The sequence below is a fragment of the Pezoporus wallicus genome, unplaced genomic scaffold (genome assembly GCF_028554395.1).
Source record: "Pezoporus wallicus isolate ANWC-B61680 ecotype Strahan unplaced genomic scaffold, APGP_CSIRO_Pwel_v1 contig_13223, whole genome shotgun sequence".
Taxonomy (NCBI): domain Eukaryota; kingdom Metazoa; phylum Chordata; class Aves; order Psittaciformes; family Psittacidae; genus Pezoporus; species Pezoporus wallicus.
In genome coordinates this window covers 383,563-399,312 of record NW_026638627.1, presented here as the reverse complement: position 1 = coordinate 399,312, position 15,750 = coordinate 383,563, and the positions used below count along the sequence as shown (strand labels likewise).

Sequence of the window (15,750 nt, the reverse complement as noted above, 5' to 3'; positions counted from 1 at the left end):
CTCAAAAGGAAGTATGTCTACCAGCCCCAGCAAGTAAAGAGCTGGTGTTCATGCAACAAGGCTCTTGAGCAGAAATATCTCCAGCAGTGCTGTAATGCTTTGTTATTTCCTTTTGCTAAGACCTATGGTTATGGTCACTGAAAAAGAAGGCAGAAAAGACTCATTAAAAATATCTAGACTTACAAAGGACCAAAAGCAATAGCAGTTCCGCAGGTCATGCTATTTAGCCTGCATGCAAAGCTTCCTCTGTTCATCATTCATTAATACGTGTGACATGACAAATGCAGGAGGATTCTCAAAACTGCTCAGAATTTACCATCTGCTTTCCCCAGGAAGCTTTGAAGACTGCAGCCTCAGGTCCTGTCCTGAGCTGGCAGTAGCACAGATAAATTGTCTTTGTAAAATGCGCCTTGAACATCGAAAAAAGCGCAAGGAATTAAAGTCATTGATATCAAAATAACGCCAAGGTAAATCCTGAGCCCAGTGAAAAATCTTGTCAGTGATTTCAGCACTGCCCCGCTTCCACTCCAGTGGCTTAAGATGAGGTAAGTGGAAGCTATCAGCAGAAATGGAGATGAGAAATTCACTGTCTCAAATACAGAGCTGGCACCTCTACAGGGAAGAGTTATTCCCTTGTGATAAAAAGTTATAACACGGATGTAACTGAGGCCATCACAGAGCTGTGTTACTCAATCAGGGTATGCATTAGGAAAAGCACGGCATTTCCAAGAGCCAACACCAGGCATAGGAATGCATGGCTATTATTTACATATTTTGATAAATTAACACATTCTATCATTCTCGGCAGAATAATTCCTCGTCATCTAGGAAGCCGTTTCACAACAGTCATGTGACTCATTTGTACTGCATCTGGGAAATTCCTCTCACGCAATCCCCATGCTAGCCCAGCAGAGGCGAGGGGCGCAAAGCCCTATATAAGCCACATGGATCGCCCTGAGAGGCATCAGCAACCCTTCGGGACAGAAGAGCTCACAGCTCCACAGAACCCATCCAGCAGCGGCTCCTTGCCCAACGATGAACGGCAAACTCGTGGCTGTCCTGGCTTTCTGCCTGATATCCGTGGCTGTCTCTCAGGGTGAGTGAATCCCTCCCGAGGACCATAGCGCTGTGTAGGCATCTCCGAGATGCTTCTCCTTGCACTGAGGTAGCTTTGCATTGGTTTGGGGAAGTTTCTTTCAGGAGATTTGCAGCAACTCCTCTGCAGTCCGAAGGTTTGCTTCACATAGCCCTTGTGCAGATGAGTTACTGACATCTTGTGGGAAAAACCTTAAGGATGCAGCTTGAATTTGCCTTGCTTCTATTTTTCACTCCAAGCGTTAGCAGAGAGAGACAGGATCTCCTTCTTAAGTGTCTGAATGTTTCACTTCCTTCCCACATATGAAGAATGAACAGCTTATGACCTCATGTTTGTTACTTAATGATCATACTGCCTCAAGCAAGTAATGTACAGCTGGGAACAGAGAACAGATATGAACACACAACCATGGACAAGCCTCCAGTAATGAAAAACTCAGGGGCTCTGTCTTCTGTGTAGTTGCCAGTTTGTCAATCCACATGTTGAAATGGTGCCATAACCGTACAGTGTGGCCAGTACAAGTAAACGCAAGCCATGCAGTTTACTTTAAAAGGATGTGTTCATTTAGTTTTCAATGTACTTGGGCATCATCCCTTTTGAAACAAGCAACTCATCTTTATTCCATAAGGACTGATTTAGGCAGCTTGGACAAATACTGTATTTTAACTGAGAATGTGGATAAACCAGAGAAGTTGAGCTTTATGTCTGACCCAGCGATGGGTAGGAGCACCTCTCCAACCATGTCCTTCCTTTCCTGCTCACAGGTAGGACCCTGGCCAGGATGGGAACCGAGCTACGTTGCCAGTGCATAGCCACTCATTCCAAGTTCATCCCTCCTAAGTCCATTCAAGATGTGAAGCTCACACAGAGCGGCCCCCACTGCAAGAATGTTGAAGTCATGTAAGTAGCTCTGCAAGAACCTTCTTCTTCTTCACCTTCCTCCTGCTTCTGGGGCTTTCACACTTCATAACCATGACATGATGGGGTCAGATTTGGTTATTCTTTTGAGAGAGGCGGTTTTTAAGTAATACACCATGTTCTTCATCGTCTCTATGACCTTAGGTATTCCCAAACTGATCATTACTTATCTGTCATTGGACATATTAAATATTTCTGGGGGTAAAACATTAATTTCAAGGACCGGGCAGTTCTTGATACACGAGACAACAGTGCCCTTTAAATGCTACCTTTATTTATTAAGCAAAAATACTCCTGGGAAACAGTTTGGGTCAGTCTCAGAGGGAAAAAGTAAGTTCCCACAAGCAGACACAGGGAAAGAAATGAAATTAATTTGGTCTTAAATAGCACAGAGGAGGGACTGAAAGGTTGAAATCTTGTCCTGCTGAGGCATCCTCAGCGCTGGAGGTTTCAGTCACTTAAGTAAACCAATTCAAGTACCCATATATATTGAAGAAGATGTGGGGAATGCGTGGCTGCTTTGAGAGCAGGCACAGAGTCACACAGCTCCTGGCTGCTTTTAGTTTCCTCTGCTGTGGAACACATAAACCAAATCGGCCAAGCCTAACCTAGAGCAGCTGGGGGGAATTTACACTCACCTACAAATGCAGTATTACACTCTGTGAGTAAAACCGAACCATGCAGTGGTTTCCTGACTTCTCTTTAATCTTTGTTTTGCAGAGCTACTCTGAAGGATGGCAGAGAGGTGTGCTTGGAGCCCACTGCTCCCTGGGTGCAGATAATCATAAAGGCAATTTTGGCCAAGTAAGTCCCATTCCCTTTCATTTGGGCAGCTGAGGGCTAAACCTCCCCAAAAGGCCAGTTCTTAGTGGTACTTCCCATTTTCTCTTCATCAGATATAAAAACCCAAGGAAACTTGCTGATTAATTACAGAATTAGTCTCAGAATTGGTCTAGAGTCTGACTGCCGCAAGGTCCTTGTTCAAGCGGATGCGTCAGTACTAAACCTTTGAGTACCTGCAGTTTGGTCTGGAAGGAAAGGAACTCGGAAATGTTTGGCTCCCTTTGAAAAATAAGGCTTAAAAAAACGCATCTTTCCTTTCTTACAGTCCCGTATGTTAACAAATCCTATTTCTGAAACAATGAGTTTCCTGATGCAAGAAAATGCAGAAACTCCTGCAGCAGCAGTTTCCTAGCTGGGCACCGGATATGCACACACTAGGATTTCAGTAATTGCTTTTGCCTCAGGACAGCCCATAGAGTGGCAAACAGACCACTCAACTGTTTGGTAATGCTAAGCGGTGGTAACTATCCTTGAACCTCCCTTTAAATGATTCGCTTCCCTCACCTCTTCCTAGGGCTCAACTCAACTCTGACTCGCCACTCTGAGAAACATCAGGACAAACAAATCTGGGACCTGCCCCCTCTCCTCCCTTGAGAGAAGCATTTGGGAAAAGCATCTTTCGAACAGGGTGCATCTGCCACCTCCTCCATCAGCGTTGCTCTGTTTCCTGCGGATTTGGTTATTGATTGATTTCACTGCATCTATTTAAGAAAGCCTTTTGGAATGGGCAGTGTCGCCTGCTCATTGACACTGAAGATGCTTGAATAGGAAAAGTGGTTTGATAAAGGAAGTGAAGGATCCTTGGCAACCACTTCAGCCGAACGCACCTGGGGAAGTGCAGGGCACTCGCAGCACGGCCCGTTTACGCCGTTTTGCTAAAACACCAGCAAACTGATATTTCCTCCTGCTCCCCTGGAGCGCGCCAGTATGTTGTGTCAACAGCAGGTTCCTGAACCACAGCCAGCCTTGTGCTGAGAGCTGGGGTTTCTCACTTGGAGTATCTGTCCTATGGAATCTGTAAGATTTATTTATTGTGATTTCCATGGTATTTATAAATGTATTTATTGTGTAGGTTTGATACAAGAGAGAAAATAATGATAATTTATTTAATTTCTGCTGGATTCTCCATTCCTACTATTAATTTATTAAGAACTATTCACAGACTCATTCCTCTGTACAAGGACTTGGTTGTATGCTAAATTAGCTCCTTACTCTGCTAAAGGGAAAAACCTCCACCCTGTATACACAGAATTTGCTTGTGAGAGTGTCATTACTCCTAACAATGTATTATTAAATGTTTTCTATTAAAAAATCTCTTTGTTATCTGTTTGTTATTTCACATTTTCATGAGCTTTATTTGGAAACGGTCTGCTTTCACGGCTTTTTAACCTCCTCAGCCTGATCTCTGGAACTGAAATGGAAATGTTTCATACCTAGTACAATAACTCACCCTGTTAGGGTAGCCTGACATTACTGAAGGCAGTAACAAACTCTTAGGGTAAAGTAAATCATTCCCTTTCCTCTCTGCAGGCAACTCCCGGTGCCTGGGGACTGGTGGGCTGCAGGGCAAGGCTCCTTACTTAAGTACCTTGCAGGCAAGCACATCGTCCCCTCAGATGCCAGAGTTGTAATGATCAGCCCCCGAGCTGTAACTCTTTACTGCATCAAAAAGCCACAACTGACACAACTGACTGCCAAAATGGGAATTTGTGACCTTTCTTTTGGTACCCCATTTGCCCTTGCGTAGCACCTGCTTCCTATTCTGATACATGGGGTGGAGTCCCAGCACAGTTAGGAAGACAGTAGTAGTAGAAAACATCCATGCTCAACGATTCTCTGGAATCATCAGCTCAAAGTGCAACGGTGGCCAAACAAAAGCCAGTGACATGGAGGAGAATCGAAAGAATTTAAACCACAAGGGTTGAGAAAAGAACAGTCCAATAACCAAAGCATAATACAAACCTACTACTACTCCTCCTCCTCATCATAATGATCAGGGAAATAACAAGGGGAGAGAATATAAATCTAAAAAGGGAAGGGATAAATTAACACAAGTGATGCACAGTACAATTGGTCACCACCCGCCGGCTGACACCCAGCCCTACCTGAGCAGTGATCGGGTCCCTTCCGGGTAACTCCCCCAGTCTATGTACTGGGCATGACGTGCTGTGGCATGGAATACCCATTCGCCTAGTTTAGGTCACGTGTGCTGTCTCTGCTCCCTCCCGGCTTCTTGTGCTCCTCCTCACTGGCAGAGCACGAGAGACTGAAAAGCTGCTGCATTACTTAGCAGCACCTAAAACATTGGTATGTTACCAGCGCTGTTCTCAGACTAAAGCTGAAATCACAGCACTGCACAGCTAGTAAGAAGGAGAAAAATAATGTCACATCTGAACCGAGGACACGGGGTAATGGTTGGAGTTGATCTTAAAAGTCATTTCCAACCTTGTTGATTCTGTGATTCTATGACTAATTTCATAAGCAGAGCCCATTAAACAAGGGCAAGCAATGTAACCTCTAGGAAAAGCAGATGCTAAGTTCATGGGGAACTACAGACCCTGAACAAAATGCAACCACAGTTTCAGAGGCATTTTGTAGGTTCAAGTGAACCCTAAGGTTTTGAAGGTCTTTCCATTCAGCTTTGGAGGAGAGGCCAGGGAGGATTTTTTGCTTTAAAGCCACGGTACCTGTCCTGATGGATTTTAACACCGCGCCTTTCACCAAGATGAGGTGACGGATGTGTTTCAAGTGAAATGGTAACAGTTGGCATGTTTCAATGGACCACAAGACTTCGCACTCGGGTGTAAAGGGGGCTTCTGGCAAGATCTCGCCAAAATAATTGTAACAGTGCAGAAAACAGTTTCTTCCTTCTTGTTTCTCTGCAGAAAGTGTTATCAAGGGTTGACACCTACTCCGCTAGTAGTAAAGCCAGCTAGCAAGCCCCTCATGCCCTTTATGCTCTTTATGCAAGCCCTCGTGCCACCAGAGTTCTGTTGATGGACACCACCTAAAGGAAGGTGACAGAACACAGAAAGAGCAAAGGTGAACAAACCACTAGCAAGAAACATCAGCAAGTTCCTAAACAATAAAAAGCCTGTATAATCGTGAACTCTAACAGTGATGAAAAGCACATATGTCAACACACGCACCTCCTCACCCACTGAGTTCCACAGCTCGATCGGTGGCAGACCTGTCATAATTTGTGACCTGGAAACACAGAGAAACATGAGTGGGCAGCAGTTCTGGTGTGAGCCACGGAGGATGCAAGGCCAGCATCATTCACTGCCTATCAGGTACTCCATCCTATAGCAGGCTGGAGGAAATGCTGTTCCTGCCACCAGGAAGAAGCCCCTGGGATGGTGCCAGAAGCCTCACTTCTCCCTCTGCCAGCCAGAGGCCAGTGGCTGGCTGTCCGTCACAGACAGACTGTGACTGGCTACCAGTGTTGCAAATACAGTCGAGACTGGCAGAGCAGTGCAGAACCGGGGGGCTTGCAACAGGGTGATCTTGAAGGTCCCTTCCAAACCAAAACCACTCCAGGGTTCTATGAATACTCGGCCTGCTGGACAACAGGCCACTTGTACTCTAGACTGCTCTGGTGCCTGTCCTCTCTGCCCACATCAGGAACAAGAGGGAATGCTCATCCCTTCCCAGCCACACCATCCTGGGCAGTGATTGATGCCCCACAAGGAAGTTCTCAGCACCACGATTTGTCAACAAGACCTTGCCCAGCGGCCAGACTTACAGACTTCGGCTTTGTTGTCTGTTTTCACACACACAGGACTGGGGAGGGGGCAGAGAGGGTCACAGCAGAGCACCATCAGCAGCAAGACTTTTCCTGACAGCTCCCTTGCACTTGTGCCACAAGGACTGCGCCTCTGGTCATCCCATCAACAGCCACGTAAGCTTTGGGGTTACAGTGATCCTTGTCTTGAGAGAGGAGAAAACAAATGGGGGAGCCACAGGCTTTCAAGGCCAGAGGAGACTGTTCAGCTCATCTTGTGTGATCTCCTACCTCCATTAGGCCAGAGAATCCTCACCTGCTGTTGATGGAGGCATTTGCTAAAGTAAAGGAGAAACAGAAAGCATGTTACAATAGTCACAGGGAAGGGAACGGGAAGACTAAACTTTCTTAAAGGCCTTGAGGTAACTCTAGTAGCATCAACAGGCTGATTTTCCAGCTGCTCTTTAAATTCACATCTCTGCTCTACCAGCAAACAACAGAACAAGATCCTTACCACAGACCAGGGATCTTTGGACATCTCTCACGATTATAGTCATCACTTTCACCTTGCTTCCCCCTTTACACTCAAAACCATTTCACCTTTGCCTTGCCTCCCCTTTGCAGGTCAGTACTACACGTATGGACAGCATCCAGGACTGCGGTTTCTCCAGCACCAGGCTGGACTCACAACACAGCTGGATCGCAGCGTCCTGAGACAGCCTTGATGCACTGCAGGTCTCCCCAGTTCTCTGCTTGAAAGGCAGCATCCCATTCCCAAGGGATCCATAGGCTGACAACACACGCTTCTCTAGAACATAACCCCTCACTGAAGGGGAAGTGCTTTGCAAATGTTCTCACACAGCGTTGCAAGAGGCCGGTGTTTGGACACGCAAGTCTGCAGCTCAGTAGGAGCCCAACAGCAACATTCAGCTCCTTTGTTTACTTTTATGTGAACACTGGACGAATTCCTAAGCAAAGAGCAACTGCAGCCTGAGGAAGCAAGTGTCTGCCAGTAACTACGTGTCCCTCTAAAAGACTTCACAGTAGTGAAATGGGAAATATGCTTTAACACCTTGGTGATAGTGATATGTATCTAGCAAAAGCAGCCTGGAAAAACAAGCCACTGTTTAGGAACTCAGGTTTGTTCTACATTGAACTTACTTCGTGGACAGCTGAGCTGCCTCTTCTACTCTAGAGTTTGTTAATCCTGCCCCACCTGGACACCACTGGTACTCACGTCCCAGTCACACTCCTCCACCTACAAGCCTCGCCTGGTTGATGTGAGGCAGGACTGACAGGCACGTCCCAAGACAAAAGATCCACATTTGTTCTCTCCAGCGTTTCATCTGCTGCCCACTGACAGCATCATCAGCAGATGACTTTCAGGATCGGTTTCTCCAAGCATCTGCAGAGATCTGGAAGGAGGAGAAGTGGAGAGTGACGGAGATTCTCAAATCACAGAATCGTGGTATAGTCTGTGTTGGAAGGGACCTTAAGGATCACAGGGAAGCACTTCTAATATCTCACCGCAATCTCCCCTCTATGAGCTTGAGCACATTCCCCCTTATCCTGTCCTTACAGGCTCCAGTCAAAAGCCTTTGGGGTTGCCTCCCACCTTGTGGTACTTCCACTCCACTGCATCCTAAATCATCCTGGAGTTATAGAACAGGGCCTACTCAGGGTTCCTAGCTGTGTTCCTAGATTAGTGTTGCTGACTTCAATTAGTTTAATAACTAATAATAAAAACACTTTAATAACATTTTAAAAATAACTAATAATAATAAAAAGTTTAATAACTAATAATAAAATTAACAACTAATTATTAATCTTTACATTGGACTAGTGATTTTTGTTAGTTCTTGAGAGACATGGAAGAGGGCTGAAAAATGTGTCACCGGAAGTGTTCAAAGTCAAAACAGTCACAAAAAGGTGAATACGAAACAAACCCAGTGTAAGGTAACAGATGAGCATTTGAAATTACTTTTATTAGGATACATTTTTATAGCAAACTTCTGAAGGCAACAGCCTTTACTCAGTTTTTGTACCAGGGAAGGCTTGCAGGAACATGTGTATCTGGAAACAGACTTGGTGGAAAACAGTGGTGAAGAAAATCAGAGGAGATGAGGCCAGATGAGCTAAGAGAGAGCTGGCAGACATGATTTGCACGTTCACAGCAACTTCTGACAATATCCAAGAGCCATTTTTGGTTTTATTTCACCTGGGGAATTAAGTCTAAAAGGTTATATTTTGCAAGACAAATTTACAGTTACAAAATTTGAGTTGTAAGTATCAGTGTTGGAGCAGATACTGCATTAATTAGACAAATTAGTCTGAAAATATTTGAAGACCATATAGTTGAAAGTATTTCACTCTACAGAGGCCCTGGCAGCTTGTTAAATTTGTGTTGCAGTGACATGCACATGTGAGGCACGAGGATTGGAGTGTCTTAGCTCTTTAACTACACAGACAATTGAGTTTGCTCTTAGTAATAAACAAAGAAAAGCAGACAAAGTGAGTTTAAAAACAGCTTTTTTAATAGATATATATCATAATCTATTAAGTGGCAGTCCCAGACACCCTGGGAAGCAGAGTAGGAGCAGCTGTTACTCACAGTAGGTCTCTGGGGCACACATCATGCTGCAGCAGCTATCAGGGGCCAGTGCAAGGCCACCACACTGGGCTGTGGACTCCTAGAAGCCCAAAATCAGTTAGCAGTAGCAGGCACCCTTCTCCAGTACCTCCCTGGTAGCAGTTTAGTCATTCACACGATTGATCATTCTCATCAATCATGTAAAAATGGTTGTTGATCTAATAGTCTTCAATTTCAGGGGATTTAGAATCATAGAGTGCTAGACTCACAGAACAATTTGGATTGGAAGGGACCTTAAAGCTCACACAGTTCCAACTCCCTGCCACAGACAGGGACACCTTCCACTAGACTGGGTTGCTCAAAATCCCATCCAAACTGGCCTTGGTAGGGCTTTGAGCTATCTATCTGACGGATACTCCTTAATTTTTTACACAGGTGTCTGAAATTCATCACTGTAAATGAAGGCTTGAACTCTCTATCAAGGGCTATAGTGATAGGACAAGGGGTGATGGGTTTAAACTTAGAGAGGGGAAGTTCAGGTTAGATGTAAGGAAGAAGTTCTTTACTGTGAGGGTGGTGAGGCCCTGGCACAGACTGCCCGAAGAAGCTGTGGCTGCCCTATCCTTGGCAGTGTTCAAGGCCAGGTTGGACAGAACCTTGGGCAACATGGTCTAGTGTGAGGTGTCCCTGCCCATGGCAGGGGTTGGAACTGGGTGATCTTAAGGTCCTTTCCAACCCGAACCATTCTGTGATTCTGTGATTCTATGAAATTCAGTGTACCTTGCTCTGAATTTGCTGTAACAAGCAGCTTTTGCAGTGCTAGTAAGCTGACTACTGCAGAGCACACAGGGTCCAGTGAGGACCTATGCAGATACTAAGAACTCCAGGAGGGGACCATCCAGCTCCCTGTCCATATGCCTCCAGGAGCAGCTGGACTTTTACTGCTCAGATGCAGTTCCTGTCTCCTCAATGACTTTTGCATAGCATTTCACACCTGGAATTACTCTCATTCCTGCACCAGTTATAACCTGTGCTCTCCACAGACCTGGGCCAGCACATTTTCCAGCCCACAGGCCAAAAGACAACCCTGTTCTTCTACAGCTCTTTAGCTGGTTAACCATTCTGGTTGACTGAATTCCTGCAGTGGGGATTGCCTCCCGCCAGCGTGGTACATTCCCAGTGATGTAGCATTTGGGACAATACCATTTCAGAGCCTGAATTTGCATTTCCAGTGGGCAGCTTGTTCAGATTCTTCACTTGTAAGGACATGTGTAATGGCTAGAAGCAAGGTATCGCCCACAAGGCTGAGAATGACAGTTTCAGATGGATCAAATTCCAAACTGGAAGACACACCCTCCCAGCAACTGCACAGGGAAGAAGCTTTCTAGAATTTCAGCATCTTCTAAACAGCTATTCACTTTTTATGTTGCCTTAACAGGAACAGGCAGAGCTCATAGTCCAAATCAGATAGTGATTTTATATACCACTGTGTTCCATATACCTCCATCCTCATCTGGTTTTGTTCATCCAAAGGCAATCAGATGTCCTCAGCACTGAGATCAACTGTTAGCCTTGTTCATTCCCATGAACCCCAGAGTACATGTGTAAATGTGAGAGAAGGTTGAGCCTTTCAGTGTTAGAGAGGCTGTTGTTTTATCTGACACCACTGGAATGCCACCGCCTCTGCCACTGAGCTGACATGTAACTGCCATCGGCAGCATGCAGAGCTCACTGTGCTCTGGGACCCTACTCTGAAGAGTCTGGGTCTTGGATATCTGACTGGGAATAAATATGTGATCCCTACAATCAGACACTCATGAATAGAATATAAATATGACACAGTGAGTACACTGATGTATCTACTTTTGGTAAAATCAGCTTGACAGCTGAATGTCCAGAGGGGTTATTTGATGTTGTAATATGAAAGCAGCATTATGGAAGGATAGGGGCCACCCAGAGCAGTGATTTTCAGCAAGAAGATTAAGCAGAGTTGAGGAGGGTCTCTGTCAAAAGGTGAACTTTCTTAGAGACACCCAAGGAGCCACAAAGATCTCTTCAGAGCATCTCAGGATCTGGAACTGTGTCAGTTTGCAGATGATGAAGTTCTGGGGCAAAAAAGGTAGTACCTTTGAAGGTCTGACTGGTAGGGTAGTAACCACTGACAGCATGACAGGGAAAAGCCTCTCAAACCCCCTTGAACTTAGCCACACGTGGTCATGTTCAACAGGGAATAAGACAGTGCTGCAAGGCTGTATGCTAGAGATAATTCATAAGTTCATGACACAATGCCATGTACTGCAACAAAGTCAAGGAAACAATGTATGATTTGCATTGTGTTCATCAGAAATTCAGCTCAGACTGATTACTGGTAGACTCTTGTGTAAGGTTTGGGTATTTCTGACTCTATTTTCTGTATTTCTAATGTGGGATTGCTGTTCAGTGGAGAAAAGACATTTCCCGTTTCTTCCTTTTGCTTGTGGAGAAAATATAAACTTGCATATGTATGTCTGTGATCCAAAATGTGTTAGAATTAGGTTATTGCTGAAGTCTGCTTTATTATTTGTTACATCCTAGGATGAGGAGAATCATAGAATCACAGAATGGTTTGTGTTGGAAAGGACCTGAAGATCATCCAGTTCCAACCCCTTGTCATGAGCAGGGAGGCCTCACACTAAACCATGTCACCCAAGGCTCTGTCCAACCTGGACTTGAACACTGCCAGGGATGGAGCATCCACAGCATCCTTGGGCAATCTGTTCCAGTGCCACACCACCCTCCCAGTAACAAACTTCTTCCTTGTATGTAACCTGAACTTCCCCTCTCTAAGTTTAAACCCATTACCCCTTGTTGTGTTGCTGCAGTCCCTAATGAAAAGTCCCTCTCCAGCATCCTTGTAGGTCCCCTTCAGATATAATCTGAGGACAGTAATTCCCCCCCACACACACACCTCAACTAATCATACAATGCTTTGCAGCTTGAATCTTCCCATTCGTACACAACCTAAAGGCAAGTGTAGAAGTAGCAGAAAAATTAACTGGTTGTTTTGCCAGGGTAGCTCCAAATGTACCTTCACAGAATTATGGCAATAGCTTCAAGTCAGGATCAAGACCTGAAGCTTCTCAGAAACTGTAGGTTAGGACTTGTATGACCATTTAGTTGTAGAGAGGATTGGAGGGATGTTTTTAAGAGAAACAGAATATAGGAGACAGTCCATGTGATGGCTCAGCTGCCTTAACAAAGAAGTAATTAAAGAAAAATTGTTAGCATGTTGGAAATGGGGCTTAGGTGCCACAGTCACATGAGCCTCAACTGGCCCTTACAGTGCAGTGACCTGAGCATAAAAGGAGCCCATAGTACAAGAAAGAAAAAGAATGGAGGTTTGGAGGGGGGGAGCCTGACTCTGTGAGATTTTTTTTGTGGTGTTACAGAAGCAAGGTGGACAAGGGGGTTTGACTCTTGAAGGCAGAAGTGTACAGATGTAGAGTGGTACATAGAAAGGAATCTGTGAAAGTGGTGTTTTGTAGAATACCTTGGGGTTTGAGTGAAATCTGGGCCTGAAAATCTTAACTGTGGAAGACTTACAGCTGGTTAAGTGCTGTGTAAATTGGCTGGGTGTGGTGAGATGGTGATTTTATGCTCTAATGGGAGTGAGGAGCTGCATGACTCTTTTAGACAGGGCAGTTCCCTTTGGTTCTGCCCTGTAAAATATTCTCTAGCTCCAGGCAATGAAAATTCTTGTATGGCTTTGTCATTTTCTGTAATATCAAATGGATGACTAAATGGGTGTGTATAATCAATGCAAAGCCATGGTGCATGACTAATGGTGCTACAGACCTGCTCCTCTGAAGGTGGTTCATGAGGGCAAAGAGAGTGAGGTATGCAAGCAAAGTGCAGGTAGAAATCAGTAGCTGGGAAGTTCCAGCTCTTTAAGTGATGTCAAAACCCTATACCATTTAGCACATGTGCTGCTACAAGCATCAGCTCTGCTTCTTTACTGTACCTTAAAAAATTGTGGTCCCCAAAATTCAGAAGATGGTATGCGGGGGATTGTGGCACATAATAAATTGTAAGGCATAGCAGTGGATGTGTGCATTGTATATCTACTAAACTGAGATAATCTTCTGCTTCCTACTTTGTTTTCTGTCCTTATCAGGTGTGTCTCCAAACCATGTCCTGGCACACAAGTTGGCATCACACCTGTTGGCACTTTGGTGTGATGACAGAAAATCATCTTGCTGAAGAATGGGAGTTCCTTTGTGGGGGAAATGCAGTTCTAAATTCCTTGGTTTGTGGCTATTATCAGTGCAACCCCTTGGTAATGTTTGTAATACAAATGAAAGAATTGATCACTTGGTTAAGTTAGTTTCAGATCTTGCCTGATGGGGCTCTACCTTTGTATTACAGTAGCTGGCTCAAAGTCCATGATGGATTTTTTTTCTTTTTGGGGTTAATGAAGTTGGCCAGAAACAGCTGTTTGCAAACAACGTTATGGATTTTCCTTCTCACCGTAAAGCGCAGCAATCTGTTGTGAGCTCATGTATCCTGTTGTGTTTATCAGAACACTTCCACTGGAGTCCAGCAGCCATGTAGGATCTCACAATGGCTAGACTGCTTCTTGTGACTGGGTACTACAAAAATAGAGCAGGAGTCTTAGTTTCACCCATTTGAGATCTTTTTAGCTCCAGCAGTCTGTTTGTTAATGATTTGAGGCCAAGTTATTAAACAGCTGACCTCAAACTTCCAATTCTTAATTAACTTAAAATGATTTGAATGTTCGTCATGCAAGGAGCCAGAAATCTAATACAGTCTATAAAGACTCAAAGCAGCATGTTCCCTGCCTGTGCTGAAGAAATCATTGTTACCCTTGCATTTGAAGGGGGAAACAGTATAGCCATGTTTTGGCTTGTTCTTAGATTTCCAGGAAATGTAAACTGTGTTTATTATGCTAGATAAAAAACAAAAAAAAACCCCACAAACCTCTGTGTGCATTGATTATTCTTTTCCTGTGAAAGGAATAGGAGCAAACTCTTTCTCGGAGCTTACAGTGAACTAATTCCTGTATGTGTCCCTAAAGCTTTTTTCCCCTCACAACTAGACTGTTGGTGGGATTAGTTAAGTGGGAGAGAAACAAACAGCCATTTTTAATAAGCCTGGCTTAACTGGAAGTGTGAACTCTAGTCCTTTATTCAAATTAGGTTTTTAGTTGCTTTATTGTATTAATTTCTTACAGAGAGATCTTTGCATGTGTCAAAGTAATTTAAGCACTGGGTTTCCAAAACTTGCTTCTAAACTTGAAAATTTATTCAGAAGAACTTAAATGTATCTTAAAAAACCAACAAAACAAAACAAAAAAAACCCACAAAAAACAAAAACCCAAATAAAACCTTACAAGCTGGGAGTCAGGATGAAGCCTGGGTTACACTGAAGGGTTAAGTGTCATTGCCCTGTTGTAAGCTAACATTATTGTCTTCAGATCTAGAAATACTTGGATACCTCCTGGTACCCAACAGTGGAAGTGTCTAGTGACATGGCATGTGCCTGTCAGAGATCCAATGTTATCTTGCTTTGGAGACTTGCAGGTGCCAGGCTGTGCTTGCTCTCTGATCCCAAGAGGATCAGGCAGAGTCTGAAGGTGTGCCAGAAAAAAATCAAACCTCTGGTTTTAAGCAAGTTGGGGTGTTGTATGGATTTCTGTTAAACAACTGCACAAGAGATGGGGCAGCTCCAGGGGTTGAGCTTGGTGTGAAGTTCCAAGTCTACCACAACATGGAGCTTCTGTGCTGTTGTGAATTGAGCAAAAATCTGGTGTGTTGGCTCCTTCCTGTGGTGTGAGAGACTTTTCAATGCTATATATACACCAGTGAAACCCTTGTTTGACTATTTTTCAGGTGCTGAGCTAGAAAATGCAGCATAAACTATAATCTCAAATACCAAGTATGTTGTGTTGTGTGCACAAGCTCTGGAAAGGAGTGCCCCGGGGGGGTACAGATGTGAGCAGGAATCAAACTTTCATGAGTCTGTTCTGCCTCTCTAACATACAATCATTGAATCAACCGGGTTGGAAAAGACCTGTAAGATCATCAAATCCAACCATTCCCCCAGGACTGCCAAGTCCACCACTATATAAAGGCAGAAGTACTTGATCTAAATCCCAGAGCCGTAAGGTGAGTATGAAGGCTATTCGGGGCTCAGGATTTTTTGTGCTCTTCTCTCTGTGGCCCAGTGACTTCCAGTTTTAGGCTTGATCTTGTGAATAAATCTCTTGCTATAAATGGATGGGCAAACAGAATTTGCTCAGAAGGTGTGTGTTGGTTCAAATTTTTTTTTACAGCTTAAACATCTGTTTATACAATTAGCTGCTGAGCATCAGTGCGTTCTCTTACAGACACAGCTCTTGCCCACAGAGTAATATCCGTAAGGCTATTTTACAGTTAAGCAAAGATTTGATTATGCAGCTGGATGTGATTAAATGATGAAGCTGTGTTGTCACCATTTCTATTACATTATAAATCCATAGGTCTCTACTTGAGCATGATGTGATTGTGTGGCTTGGCTATTCCACCAAAGATTAGCATTTAT

At 44.3% G+C, this 15,750-nt stretch overlaps 1 protein-coding gene across 1 annotated transcript; it reads left to right on the top strand.

Moving 5' to 3' along the window:
• Positions 1 to 809: 809 nt before the first annotated feature.
• Positions 810 to 3,717, top strand: LOC130600379 (interleukin-8-like). The gene is given in 5 exon segments (XM_057411632.1): positions 810 to 1,025; positions 1,027 to 1,096; positions 1,861 to 1,996; positions 2,735 to 2,818; positions 3,372 to 3,717. Coding segments are annotated over 5 exon segments (402 nt in total). The 5' UTR covers positions 810 to 944; the 3' UTR covers positions 3,403 to 3,717.
• The last annotated feature ends 12,033 nt before the right edge of the window (positions 3,718 to 15,750 follow it).